The sequence below is a fragment of the Epinephelus moara genome, chromosome 2 (assembly GCF_006386435.1).
Source record: "Epinephelus moara isolate mb chromosome 2, YSFRI_EMoa_1.0, whole genome shotgun sequence".
Classification (NCBI taxonomy): Eukaryota; Metazoa; Chordata; class Actinopteri; order Perciformes; family Serranidae; genus Epinephelus; species Epinephelus moara.
The window spans coordinates 22,160,230-22,174,862 of record NC_065507.1 but is presented as its reverse complement, the minus strand read 5'-3'; the positions used below and the strand labels follow the sequence as shown (position 1 = coordinate 22,174,862).

The following is a 14,633-nucleotide window of genomic DNA, read 5'->3' as shown; positions in this document are numbered from 1 at the left end:
TTCTCCTCAACAGAAGAAAAGGTTTAGGATGTAATTCTTGGAACTTTTTTCTACCTCACGAACAGGAACCTTCACAATTACAAACAACGTTTGGGTGGAGCTACCAGGACTTCCTAACTGTTCCCAGCCCGCTTGTCCAGCTCCTGTGCAGCCTCCACTAGACTAGTTTCTAATATGTTGTATAGCCTTGTGATATATGTAGTTATTGTACCCCAGCAGTTTTGAACTTGAACAGCATATACACTCCCACACTCTTGTTACAGCCTCTGCCGGCTCTTGAATCAAGAGGAAGCAATATTGCCACAACAATCTACAGCCAAGTTATCAGTCAGTGCACTTGATGTGAGCAGCTCACCACTGTGTCTCTAGCGTCGTCAAAACAAGCTAAGTGTTTATTCTCTGTATTGACTTTTGTATTGTGAGACTGGGGCACTACCTGGGGGCTGGGTCAGGCTCAGTTTACAGAAAATGTACACCCATACTCACAGAAACTTGTTTTATTTTGGAAAGACTAAGGGCAGAGGTGTTGCTTCAAATGTTCTAATTTCTTTGTTTATAGACAAATAGCTTGACATGTTAAAAACTTTATGTTTCATGATCATAGAACATATTTTCTTTATTAAATCACTACACTAACTATATAGACCTGTTCTTATGAATGTTGTAATGTATGGCCAAACAGACCGAATCACAATGTTCATTTAAAATAACTTTTGGGTGGAAAACCCCTGCGTCACATACATGAAATGAAACGGCACTGAGCAAATGCTGCCTCAATTGGTTAGTTTTTAGTGTTTAAAAAAAGGTGAAAATAAACATTAGGTTAAGTGTACACTATATTTAGAATATTTTCACTGATTTACCCTGGCGTCAGACAGCCCTTCGAGAGGGAACTAAAGCTGTTATCTCAAAGCCACCTGACTCCACTGACAAGACAAGACTTTTTTTTCACAGAACAAGGAAGTTGCTGGTCATTGCTGCCTCGATTGGTTAGTGTGTAAGGTAAAGCAGTGAAAAGACGCTAGCAAGGCAACATCAGATAGTTCGGACCACCCTGTTTGACTATATATCTTCAAACGCTACAATTAGGGCTGAAAATAAAAACAGAAATAAACAAGTTTGCTGATTTCACATATCTGTGCAACTGAAATCAACTGCCAGTTGCCTACTGGGAAACGAGGGTTACTGCTAGCAACATCATGGTGATTCAGTCTATTGAGATTTTTATATGTTGAGGCGACATCTAACAATAATTATGTTTATCAATTAATTTGTAAATACATTTCTTGAATCATTGTCTAATTGCTTCATCTATAAAATGCCTGAAAATGCACATCAAATTTCTAAAGCTCAAGTTGATGTGTTCAAATTACTTGTTACTTGCTGACCACCAGTCCAAAATCCACATAACACACACTATAAAAAAATTACAAAATGTAAAAATTTGAGGAACAAAGTTTTTGTCATTTCTGCTAAACAATTTGCTTTTGTCTTTTTCTGAGTGGGAAGCTGTTGAGGGATCCTGTCCTTGTGACTGGTGTATCAGCAGACCTGCGGAGGTTAGCACAAACGTTTGACTACATTATTCTCTCCTGTTGAAGCTTCCGACATCAAAAAGCAGCGGCTGGCAGCTACACGACAGCAGCGTTTGCAGTGACAAGGGCTGCAGGACGGGGGGATAGGCCACATCAAATTGGAGTGAAAAGGGGTAAAAAGCAGGAGCTCAGCAGGCTCTGGGCTGTGATGGCTTTCCACTCTGCCAAGGGATTTAAGAGGAGATTATGACGTCGCACTAGAGGTGGCAAATAACGTAATATCAAGTAGAAACAGCCCTTCTCATTCATCACCTTTTCTCTGACATTGTTGTCAGCATTTCCCCATGGGGGAGATGAATATTTTCCTTTCTCAACAGCAGACATATCGAGCTACAAAACAGCCGAAACAATACAAGAGAGAGAAAAGGACAAAAAGTAGTAAAAGAGCCTACATTCAGTTGCCAGTTTATTAGGTATACCTTGCTAAAACTAATGCAGTCTAATACAGCAGTACTGCATTTATCCAACCTTCATGAAGATTATACTGTTTTGTGCTGAAACTGTTTAAGAGAGCTGTTGGTGAGTGTTTGTGTGATGGTGCTGATATGTCTGTTATCTGTGTTTAGTGTAAAGTTCAGTCTCACCTGTATCTGTTTGAGCACTTTGGGTATGGGTTTACAGTTGAGTTTCTGACAGGCTTGTTTGTAGGAAGAGAGGATTTCCTCTACCGTCACATTGGCTTGTTTGTAGGAAGAGAGGATTTCCTCTACCGTCACATTCTGAGCTGTAGAAAAAAAAAAAAACAGAAAATGAAGAAGGTTAGGAAAGCTTTCAATGCTTTGTTTCTTTGAGGAAACAACACACGCTCACACTCACACACACACACACACACACACACACACACACACACACACACACACGAGAATCAGACTGAGTGGGAAAAACGGCACCAGGTATGTTCCAATGATAATGTTTTTCCCTGTATCCTTTGATATTGTCTATCTATTATATATATATATATATATATATATATATATATTATATTAGAGCTGCACAGCACCCACTTATATGCATTAAAGCTAGTAATCCAATTAAACTACATTCGACAGTTTAACTATATGACGGCTTTCTTTTGATGGTTTCTGACAATATTTTGTAGGATATGTCAGGAAGGATGGGACAGGATTTAGACAGCTTTTCTTCATCTCCAGCAACACTGAAGTTCAAACACACCACAGTTGCGATATGACCCTGAAATTCATGCAAAGTATTTTCAGTCCAAAGCGGCTTTGCTCATATGGCTTACTGGTGCACGTAGGTAAACAAATGCTTATTTATTTTGTGTGCTCTGCAGTTGTAAGTGCAACAAATTTTAAGGATCTGCCCTGATGCCAATTCTGCTTGACAGCTATGAGTCTTACAAACATAAACATCATTAAGTACAGGGCTGGAATACACTTCTTTAAAAAAATGTGAACTGTTTCTGCCTTGGGGAGCACTCTCTTGAAACAGAGGATCAGAAATTGTAACCCCCTTTAAGGGCTCCCCTACTTAAGTCAGCAAAAAGAAGGTATTGTTCTTGGTGTGTGTGTGTGTGGGTCAGCCGCTGCTGCCTTCCCAGACTGTTGCGGGGGCTAACTCCAGTCAGATGACTGGGCAACATTCAAACCCACTGTTCTGGCTGAAAGACTCTGCTGAGAAATGAAGTGAGGCACTTGGGGAAACAAAGATAGAGAAAATAATGACAGAAACAAAGAGGAAAGATGGAAAAACAGTGCAGGTATGAAATGATTCAGAAAGGTCAGGACATAAAATTATATTAATACAAATAGACTTATTTTAGACTGTATACAGACAAATCAACACATTCAGATTTGGGAGTAAATGCTGATACACACAGAAACTGTCCATATGCTTCTAGTGTACTAACACTACTGTACACACAGGGCTGTGTGTGAATCTGACTTTCTGCTGCAGTCAGCATTTTGATTTCTCTTGTCAAGGTGACAATTTACCCCCTTCCCTTTTCAGTCACCTCCATCTCCTCTACCCTTTGTCTCCAACAGCGTCCTCCATTATTTTAACACAAGTTCAACACCCCCATCTGTAAAAGGTGGTGGCAGAGCAGACTGGACTAACCAGCATTACTGGAATGTACAAATAGTAATAATACAAACTCTGTCATGTGGAAAAAAAAGGTTTAACAGAAGTGTTGTGCTTTTTTCAACAATATTTTATCTTTTAATGTCTGAATCGATATAATTGAAATTCAATTGCTTCTTTTTAGACAATTTATTGTTGTAATCTAAGACAAATGTGATGCCAGTACTATTTAAAAAAAAAACAAAAAAAAAAACAAAGCCTGAGTGAGAAAGCAGAAAATGGTGGACAGTCTGAGGGCAGACTGCAACTTGAATTAAGCAAGCGTAAACCCCAGCACCGGGGGTCTGAACCTGGACCGCCACGACTCCCTGCTGGATCAGAGAACTTTCTGTTGCTGCCATTACACAGATTAGACCCTATGCTGCTGTGGCTGGGGTTTGCGCAAGCTGAACTTCAGTTATTAAAAGAGGAGAGCACCAACAGTGGATTTTTATAGGCTGAAACAACAATGATACCTTAGAGCAGGAAAAAGCCAGTAGGTGATGAACTGGTCGATATTGTTGTTATATTTATATTTAGAAATATGCCTCATGATATAGTCTCTAGATATGTATGGTTCAACTTTTTCCCATGGTCCATCGTAATATTGAATTGTATGGCTTAAAAAACACGATACATATTGAATTAGCAACCAAGTATTATCATAGTATTGATTAAGTAGACAGACATATTGTCCTAGCCCATGTCTTTCTACACAAATAGTTTCAGCATATAGATTTGGATGGTTGAGTCTGTATGTCTACATGTTTGTACAAGCACAGGTCAGACTGAACAACCTGCTGATGGGACAAAGACGCAGTTCAAAAACCGGCATGAGCAGCCATGCAAGTCTGACCAAATGTGTTATTCACCGTCTCAATGAAACGAACAAACCTCAGACCACAGCTGAAAATACTACAAGAGACGATACTGCGGTAAATCTAAGGTAATGGTGGCGTGTGTGTGTGTGTGTGTGTGTGTGTGAAACTTAATTAAAGGGAGAGGAGTTAGAGCCACATAAATACAATAAGAACAGCCACAACACATCTTTTGCTTGTTTGAGACCAAATGGCCACTCAAATGGAAACCAGTCGAGTTCTGCAGCAGGAGCTGGTACAAACTGAATGAACACACATAAAAACTCACTAAAGCTGGTCAGATGAGGATATGCGTACTGCTCTCTCTCTGTGTGGAGAAAAACTGAAAAAATGCATACCCACTCTGCATCAGATTTATAAAAGGCACATATGGACGTTTCTCTTTCTCAACTTTCAGACACTGTGAAATTGTGCACACAAGCACAAGCCTAATGTCTCCTTGTATAGTTAGCCATAAATGGTCATGGAATTACCATGAATCAAAGTATAATACATCTGACAACTCCACAAAGCTTTAGACATGTTAAAGAGCAGAGAAGAAGAAGAAGAAGTGAAATTTCAATGTGAAATGAAGCTGCTTGGTGGGTGTGGTGTTTTTTAAGTTGTACATCTCGTTTTACTCTGCATCCATGGTGTAAAGTCGTCCTTTAATTACAAAAAAAAAAAAAAGTTAATGAATTGCTGTGGTGGTTTTGAGATAATACTCTACAACATTCATACCAGCTGCCAGGGTTTTGTTGGAAGCTAATGCAGTTACTATATCCGAAAAATCAGTTGTAATTAAGTGCCGCTCAATTAAACCGAATTCGTGCATTATCTTCAAAAAGTACGCAGCCACAGAGCTGTGCATGTAACCTATATGTCTCCACTCTGCCAGTAAGTGAGTGTGCAGTCTTGTAAATTTGTACAGCACAGTGTGTGCGTTCCAGTGAACACTGTGTCCTTGGAAAAGTGTTATTGTGCAGAGTCGCTGTGAAGCAAGTGTGTGTGTAAACACTTCCTGAGGGAAGGGCGGGGGGCGGAGGTGGGGAGGGCTGCATGCTTACTACACAGTATTTTAACACATTGCTCATTAATTAGAGAGGGAGAAGAGGAGGTAAGAGAGACAGAGGCTAAATAAAAATAGGACATGGTCTATATGGTCTAATCTATCACTACTGTGCTCAGAAGCAAAAAAAAGCAGTGTAAGGAGGCTTAGACTGAAACCTCAGCAAAAAATATACTATAAGCACATGAGAGTGGGGAAAAAAGGAAACCAGTAACAGAGAGCAACTCAGGAGTCAAATGCTTGGCGGTAAATAGAAGATGTGGGCTTTAGCCCTGCAGGATCATTAAGAGCTGAGCTACAGCTGTTGCCTGCATTTCAGCTTGCTTTGTCTTTGTTTTATTGCACTCCCTCCAGTGCTGCTGGTACATGTATGGAGGAGGGAGTGGCGATGAGGAGGTACGCAGAGCGAGGAGAGAGGGAGGGGAAACGACTGCTCCAAACAACATCTTCGAAAACCGGATTAAGAGGAAGTAGAGGTGAAGTCTGATCACAGCGATTGTGCAAAGAATCACCAAATCCACCTCTTCCCATGAGAGAAAAGACATTTAACTACCAAAATAAACCACTGGTCACTGAATATATCACAGCAAATCAGTTTAGGAGCTGACTTCAGCTGCAAATCCTCTCACTTTCATAAATCCAATTTTCCCCGACCATCCCTTCGATAGACAAACCTGCTCTTCATGTGGCACCGAGGGAAGAGAGCATAAAGGGAAGGGCAGTTGCTTTATAAACACCTTCCGCTGAGATTAGAGGCATGATGAGGATATAGACAAATGAGTGAAGGGAACTTATCCATCTCTGCTCTGACTCGGTGAATCTGCTTAATGCCACAAACAAGCAGCACACTCCTTTTCCTCTTGTTATTGTTGTTGGCTGACGTCCACAGTGCAACGACACACACACTAAATCACTTGCTGCTTCCATCGCTGAGCTAGTGAACAAAATGAAAAAAGAAGCACTGCTACAACAGCATCTAGCTTGCTGAGTCAGATCAACAGAGGTAAATTAAGCACTGTGGACTTTATGGTTAAGAATGATGATGAGTTTTTGACCTTGATCTTGCTGGTGCAGATTTAGCCTTTAGTGGAGCAGATAATTTAAATGGTGGGATCAACAGCAAGCTGGAGTTTAGTCACTCAAACACAATGTCAGAAAAATAATAATAATATACTAAAATTGCCTGCTAACTAGTGATTTAAACAATCAATGACAAAGGAAAGCAACAAATTCTCACATTTAAGAAACTGTTTGCTTGGAAAATGAATGACTGAAACAATTTATCGATTATTAGAATAGTTAACGATTAATTTTATTACCAACGACTAGTCAATTAATCAACAAACCGCTTCAGCTCTAGTCCTCACATACGTTTCATGATATAGATGGGGTTAAAGGTCATCAAAAGCAAATCAGTGCAATCAAATGCCGCTGGTTCTTCATAACAGGGGATCTGGAAATCAATTTGTTATAATCTAGTTTGTTGTGTAATGCCCCTCTGAACGTATACTGCATTATGAATATACTGAATGTAGGAAACCAGATTTATCCTTCCGAAGTTCCTCCGTAAACTGTGTCTGTTTCAGCTCTACCCTAACAAATGAAGGCTCTGTTGCATCTGTGCTCCAGTACACAGCCAGTCAGAGTGGTATCTTGGGGTGAAGAAAAACTGCAGGCAACAAGGGAGGTATACCTGCCATAAATTATAAATCAATTACTTAGGCTGAACAACCAGCAGAGCTGCAACAAGTACAGACACATACGGCGAGAGGAGAGAGCTGTACTTACTGTACAGTTGTTTTTACAGTTAGGCACTGAATGAAGGCAGATATTCAGTCACCTGAAACCGGCTACTTCACTTCCACACCTTAATTACACTAAAGCTATAAAGCACAAGGTAAGGTCAAGGTTTCCAGTGAAAAATGAACATGTCATTTTACTTCAGCTATGGCAGGCATCAGTAACGTCAAACAACATACCTGAGGTTTGAGTTGATCTCTGCATGAAAATTTAGACTACAATATTTAACTTAAACTACAGTAGTATCACTGTATTCATTAATTTCACCACTAAACTGCTCCATGTTTGAGCTGAGCAACAAACTTTTTGGTAAAAACACACATTAACTTGTAAACAGGGTGCAAAATTAACTTTTTTTGTCCACAGGCCAAATGGCTAGTGAATACTTAAATTTAAACAGCCACTCAATAGATTACCTTTTTTTTTTTGACTGGTGAGTGAAGCAAATCTACCCGCCACTTTTATATTTTAGAAGAACAGAGAATACAAGAATAGTAGATGGTGCTAATTTTGTACTCTGCTTCTAAAGACCCTGTTAAAATTCGGTCAATGTTTGGCCGTCAGTGATTGTCTGTAGCCCTAGTCTTTGTGGCATGTCCCACACCGTTGGCCCTAGTCAGCCCTTGTTGTTTTTTTCCAGTCAGTTACGCATGTTGAATCGGCACTGGAGATGGCCAAGCCTGTTGTCGAATGTAATTATTCTGATTGGCAATTCAGCTTGGCACACGAGAAGAGAAACAGAAGTGAGAAAAGCAAACAAAGGGCTAAAGTCAAGCGGGAGTGAGATCAAAACAAACTTGGTACATTTGGGAAGATTATTTTTCTTTATATGAAACGTTTAGTGATGGTTTGTGTTACTGTTCACTTTTCATCGTATGGTAAATATCCTTTGTTCTTTCTACATTGGATTGTGCTGTCAATATGCTAACCTCCTAACCAGCATCAAGATGGTCTTCTGCTTTACCTTTTTGAATGACTAATACAGACTACCGCCGTCTGTCTTCATGGAGAGTTATATCCTCTCATGCAGGTGCAGAACGTACATGCTGGTTGGTCATGAGATGTAGTCTTTGAAGTGTGTTCATGTGCAACGCTTTGGCCAAAACACAGGCAGGGTGATGCGACGCAACAGTTGGCTTTTGTCACCACTAGTTCTTTGATTTCGGTTTGGTTTGTCTGGGCCTTAACAGAGAAGGGTTGCCATCACAATTCTGTGATTTTTCTTTGTTTACAAAAGGATGTGAATTTGTCTAATGAAAACATAACTACTTGATGAATGTAAAACAAAACAGAGGTAATGAGCTGTGAACTAATTTAATAAGTTGCTCATTTTAAATTACTTTCAATAATGCTACCAATGCTTCATGTCAACTCACTCAAGTGAAACAAACACCCTTTACAACTTGCATTAAAATGCATTTTTTGGGAGATCAGATTGTAATTGGGGTAAAGGGGTAAATGCATTGAAAATGCAGTTGGGATGTATTGTGATCGAATTGGCCAAACAACCTCCAGTGGTGGTCAGGGATACACTGTGACCACTTTGAACTCAACTGCAATTTCAAGCCACATACAACAATTACGTGGGCTGGAACACATCATCACGTGCAACTGTTAAAACCAGTGAGGTAGTAGCCTGTTTGCGAACTAAACTACTGGCAGGAGAGATTATGGATATTCAAAACACTGCTGGATGGACTCAAGATGAGACCAAGTGTCTGCTTTCAATTTGGTCTGATGGAGGTATATGAGTAAAGCTTGGCAACTCATATTGCAACCAAGCTATATATGAGGCAACTAAGCAAATGGCAGAGAACAGCTACAACTGGTCCTGGGCAGGGCAATCAGAACTCAATCAGATCCCCAATATGGACACTGGACACACATATTAATACCAGGTGTAATTGTCATCAGGTTAAACCCTGACCCCCTAACCCTAACCCCCTAACCCATATCGAGATACAATCTGGATACAACACACATTGTACTGGGGGTTATAGTGTCATTTCTATTTATTTTTTAATTTATGCTGCCCAACAAGTCTCTAGCCATGTAAGTATGGAACAACTCATCTAAAAAGATGCACCATCATTAAATGCAACAGCTAAAAATATAAGACTTCTCCTTTGTAGGTGCACAGCATCATAACACTATTGCAGGCAAAGCCTCTACTGCCGCCCACAGAAGGTCAGAACAGATCAACCCACAGAGTGCCCAGAGAGGGAGCGTGGGCTTCAGCACCAGACTCAGTTTGTGATAGTCTTACTGGGACAGATGAGTGAACTGGTGTATGAATGCTCCCTAAACTGTCACCATCACTATAAAAGGCTGGATATGAGATATGACTCATAACCTTTTATTTCTTGCTCCACTGTAAATATTTACACTTTTTCAGAGAGGCTTTCTCTGAAGGAAGAGCAAGAAGCTGCTCATTATAAAATAAACCGATATAAACAGATCACTGAAAACTGTGTGTATAATGGCTTATTAAAAAAGAAAAAAGGGTTTGGGGTTGGACTGAAAAGAGTGTGAAGAGTTTCTGGAAACACAAATTTACACCTGGGCAGTTTCTACAAAAAGCAGCATGACTATCAGATTGCTAGTTCTGGAAAGTTACAAAGAAAGTGAGTAACACAGACACCTCCCCTTCTCCGTACTTTTGAAAGGAGCCTTCCACTGCTTTTAGAAAAACACCAACAAACACAGAGCATGTAAGGGCCCCAACTATTTTCTTATGAAGTTCTTTGAAAGCATTTGATGTTGCAGCCAAACCTTTAGGGCCTGTAAAAACATGTGATTAGTGTCTTCTAAGGCGCTGAACAAGAGCTAGCACCTAACCTACCCAGAAGGTGCTGTAATATGAAGACACTGAATAGGGATGGGATGATTTTTATCAAGGATCAAAATAAAAAACACTCAGCAACACCAAACGAGACTGAGCTCGACATTAACCTTGAGCAAAACAAGTAAACTCTGTGTTTGGGCTTATGGAATCCCTCATGCAGTTGTCCAACTGGGCAAGTAAAAAATAAATGTAATGTCTAATGTGACGTTATCTGAAAACAAACTGGGTACTGTATCGCTGGAGTGGAGCTTTTCCAACTAGGCTCTGCACTCTGCGTACGTCTGTCTCACCACCAAGTGCTGAACAGGACCAATGAGAAAAATCTGACATACTGGCCACTATAAAAGTTAAATATTCATTTTCCTCTTTCCTTTCATTTGCCCAGGCGCTAACGATAGCCAGCACTTTTTCCAATGAGGGCTCAAGTGCAATCCCATCCCCTTCTGAGGCTTCGTAATTCTGCCTTGAACTGTGGTGTCTTTAGAGACTTAAAATAACCCCACAATGATAAATCTGACACTGAATGACTTCTGTGATAATTTATCCATTTTCCTGTGTTGAAAACAGTTATTGTTGTTGTTGGCCATCCCCACTAGCTGTCCATGATGAGTCTGTTGACCAATCAGAGGCTGTGTGGCAGATGCGCAATGGAAAAACAAGAGACCATCTCGGATAAAAGAAAAAAAAAAAAGCTTAATGTCGAGCTCTGAAGAGACTGCTGGGAAACCAACGGTGAAAAAGACTTATTTGTTTTTCACTTAAAAGGACGTTTACTGAAAAAGATGCATGTCCTCTCTGTGATGCAATATACATATTTGTTAAGGTTAAATGATTTCAGTATGTTTTAGCACCATTTTAGGGGGTGTAATAATATTTTAATGATTACTGGGATAATGTTATGAACTGCTATTACTCTGGCCAGGATAATTGTGACATGAAATTTTCATATCGTCCCATGCCTCATGCTAGACAACCATCATCTACACATAAAATCATCCAAAAGCCAGAGCTTGCTCCACATTTGAACAAAAATATTTATCATTTTCAGAGGTGATGTTTACTGCACTCACAGATAAATAGTTGTTGAGAAGGCATTCCAGTGAAGTCTGACCCAATTTACACACGTCACAGTCTGTTTATCCTCCTCAGCCTAACCATCTTTATGCCTTCATTACTCTTATATTTGTCTAGTTGACAAGAAACAAAGAGCAGACACAAAGTCTACAGGTGATGCGCTTTCTCCCCTCACTCAAATAACATAGAGGAAACAAGCAAAGGCAAGTGTTTGCATGTCTGCAGAGGAAGACTATTTGCAGAGACAGACAGACAGACTTGGCACAAAGAGAGAGTTCCATTGAAAATGTACGACTTGCATAATGTCTTGATTTTCTTCCGTTTACACTCGACTGCACAGTCTGGTTTCGCTGGTTAAGAATGATACAACATACTCTGATTGCAGAGAGCTCAAGGAAAACTCTGGCAGGGACTGAGAATGTGGTGAAGACCGTACCAACCTCAGCCAAGCTACTACGGATAAACACCTGACCTGCTGTCTGCACACATCTGGAGCCACATGGACAGCAGGGGTTCCAGCACATAATAACGCCAAGTTTCGTAACAACAAACTAAGAGAGAGGACTGTGGTCGGGAAAGGTAGTCAGCCTGTTGACTGACCTAGTTTATACTTGGACAATTGTTATGTAGCAGCTAATACTACCTGACGACAACTGACAACCAATCCTGTAGGAGGATTAGCACACTGAGGAGGGGAAGCTAAATGATTTAAGTCAAGATGAATGAAAAATGCCCTTTTAACCCTTTTAGTTCACATCCCCAGCATATTGTGCACCTATTTAACAATATATGACAAACATTTAATCAAAATCCATGTTATTTCCTGTCAAACAAAATATGACGTCAACAATCACATCAAATTCCTCCAAACATAATATCCCGCCTGCCTATCCTTTTTGCACTCAGAAATACGTCACGATACTGTAGCTAGATACTCTCGAAATGCTGTTTCATCCTGACTTTAAATCTTAGACAGTGTGAGGTCTCTGACATGACATTTATCTGTAATGAAAGGTTAAGACAGGGAAACCAGTGTTGACAGGTTCATGCTTCAAGAGGAAATTATTCCCAGCTAGTTGTTCAAAAAAGGTGCTATAATCGAGAAGATTGGACACAGAGCACTCAGCAACACATGGAGGCCAGGTGTTCAATAATCCACTGTACTTCAGCTCAAGTGTTTTTCAACATACTTGGCACTGGATGTGATTTGTTGTCCTGTTGACTGAATCCATTCCAGTCTGAGGGTGGGCTGCACAGCCAGTCGGTTCGGTATGGTGCCGCTTGCATACTGTTTTTGTCAGAGGAAAATCTTGCATATTTAAAATGTCATGCTTATTTATTAGTTTGACATTCAAAATCAGCTCAATTCATCTTCCAGAGGGTTTCAAAAAGGTTTCATAAGCATAAAGGATCATCAACACCAAGAATGATAACTATATTGATAACTATAAATATATCTAATTTTTTTGGAGTCCACACCAAAACTATAATAACAACCACAGTGGTGAACAATTTTGTTGGGATCACTTTCAGAGCGAATTGATGAACAATAAAAACTGAAAACTAGGGATGGGTAACAAAACCCAGTATTAAACGAGCCCTGAGGCTAGATTATTAAAAGCTGTGCTGCTGATAAACTCCAACGTTACCAGTTCTTTTATCTATGCTTTTTAACATTTTGGTGTAATTTATTATCATGCTGCATCCTCTCCTCTGCTCTGTGTCAGGGCTGACCTCCACACATAAACAAACAGAGTGAAGTCAGCGAACAGCAGAGCAGAGAGGCCATGGTGGAGACGAACTGAAGATAACTCAGAGATTGCTCACGTTCAAGTAACTATATTATTTACTCTAAGTGCGATATAATCTTAGTGAGTAAAAGCCCATACTTTATCAATACACCTGCTCAACAAGCATAAACATAGAAAGTGATATTTCTATCTGCTCTGTCCACAGTCTCCCATCAGCCGCATTTAACATTATGTTTTACACAAGCACAACTCCCTACCTAACAACAAGCTGTATGTCATCTTACTGTTTAGCTTAGTTTGACTCCTATCTTAAAATTTACCAGCGGTACATGCAGGTAGTGAATCACATGAGCAGCAGAGAGAGAAGCACAGAGTACAGAGGAATGATGATGACTGATTTCTGTGTTCATCATTCTTTCTATCTTCTAACTATTTTAGAAATATGATTATTGTTTTAACATTTTAGATTTCTTTCCAGTGAGATATAATTACATTTATATGGCGACTCTGCTGTTGTAAATGTTACTGTTGCTGCTCTAGAAACAACATTAAGTTATATTTAGAATATTCTGTTCTAATCCTGTTCTGACTTTATTCCTTTTTAAAATTGTGTAATCTCTGAAAAGCCATTATACAGCCGTGAATGAGTCTCGATAAAAAACGTACTGATAAAGAGTACCTATAATAGTAGTATCGATAAAATCCTGACAATACCCATCCCCTCTGACACAATCAATCAAAATCCATCTGAATTTACAGGGCGTCCTGTTCAACATGGCACACAACATTGTGGAGAGACTCATCATTGAGGTTCAGTAAAACAGCGCAGCCGTGGGGCGTCGGTGGCGCAGTGAATAGTGCCGGCGCCCCATGTACAGAGAGGCATTGCCTCGCTGCAGCGGTTGCAGGCTTGAGTCTGGCCTGCGACCCTTTGCTGCTTGTCAGTCCCCGCCCAGGCTTGAGTCTGGCCTGCGACCCTTTGCTGCTTGTCAGTCCCCGCCCTCTCTCTATCTCCCCATTTCACACACCGTCCTATCCATTAAAGGCAAAAAGCCCACAAAAATAATCTAACACCCCCCCCCCCCAGTCTTTATAAGGACACTATCAAGAAGAAGGACAGCGTAATGTTCAGTTTTTGTTTCAACTGTTTTAGAGAGGTGTTGACTCAAGTTTATGGTCATAATAGAGGCTGTACTTGGTGGTGTTGCTGACCTGTTTTGCATCATACTGACAGGTGTTTGTGTTATTTCACCTACTGTCAATGACATGAATTAGAAGGACAAAAAAATAAATTAATAAATTAAATTATAAAAAACAAATAGAAACACCTGTTAGTAGATCAAAATACAATTCAACAGCATTGGAAACAGCAGTTAGGCTGCATTTCAACTCAGTACAGGTGTTCATAGGATGGAGGACAAAGAAGACGACATTCAGATGTTTTCCTGTTTAAAACACACAACTGCATTTTGAAAAATGAAATTTTGAGGTGGCTGGGTTCCAACAAGACAACAATATATGAAATAAGGTGCCAAACTTTCAGAGATAGATGTGAGTATG

At 40.0% G+C, this 14,633-nt stretch overlaps 1 protein-coding gene across 1 annotated transcript in view; it reads right to left on the bottom strand.

Moving 5' to 3' along the window:
- The window catches only part of ppp1r37 (protein phosphatase 1, regulatory subunit 37), a 57,299-nt gene that overhangs the window by 32,521 nt on the left and 10,145 nt on the right, over positions 1-14,633 (bottom strand). Inside the window, exon 2 of the mRNA XM_050033265.1 lies at positions 2,180-2,274. Within this exon, the coding sequence (XP_049889222.1) occupies positions 2,180-2,274 (95 nt within the window). The remainder of the gene's footprint in view (positions 1-2,179; positions 2,275-14,633) is intronic.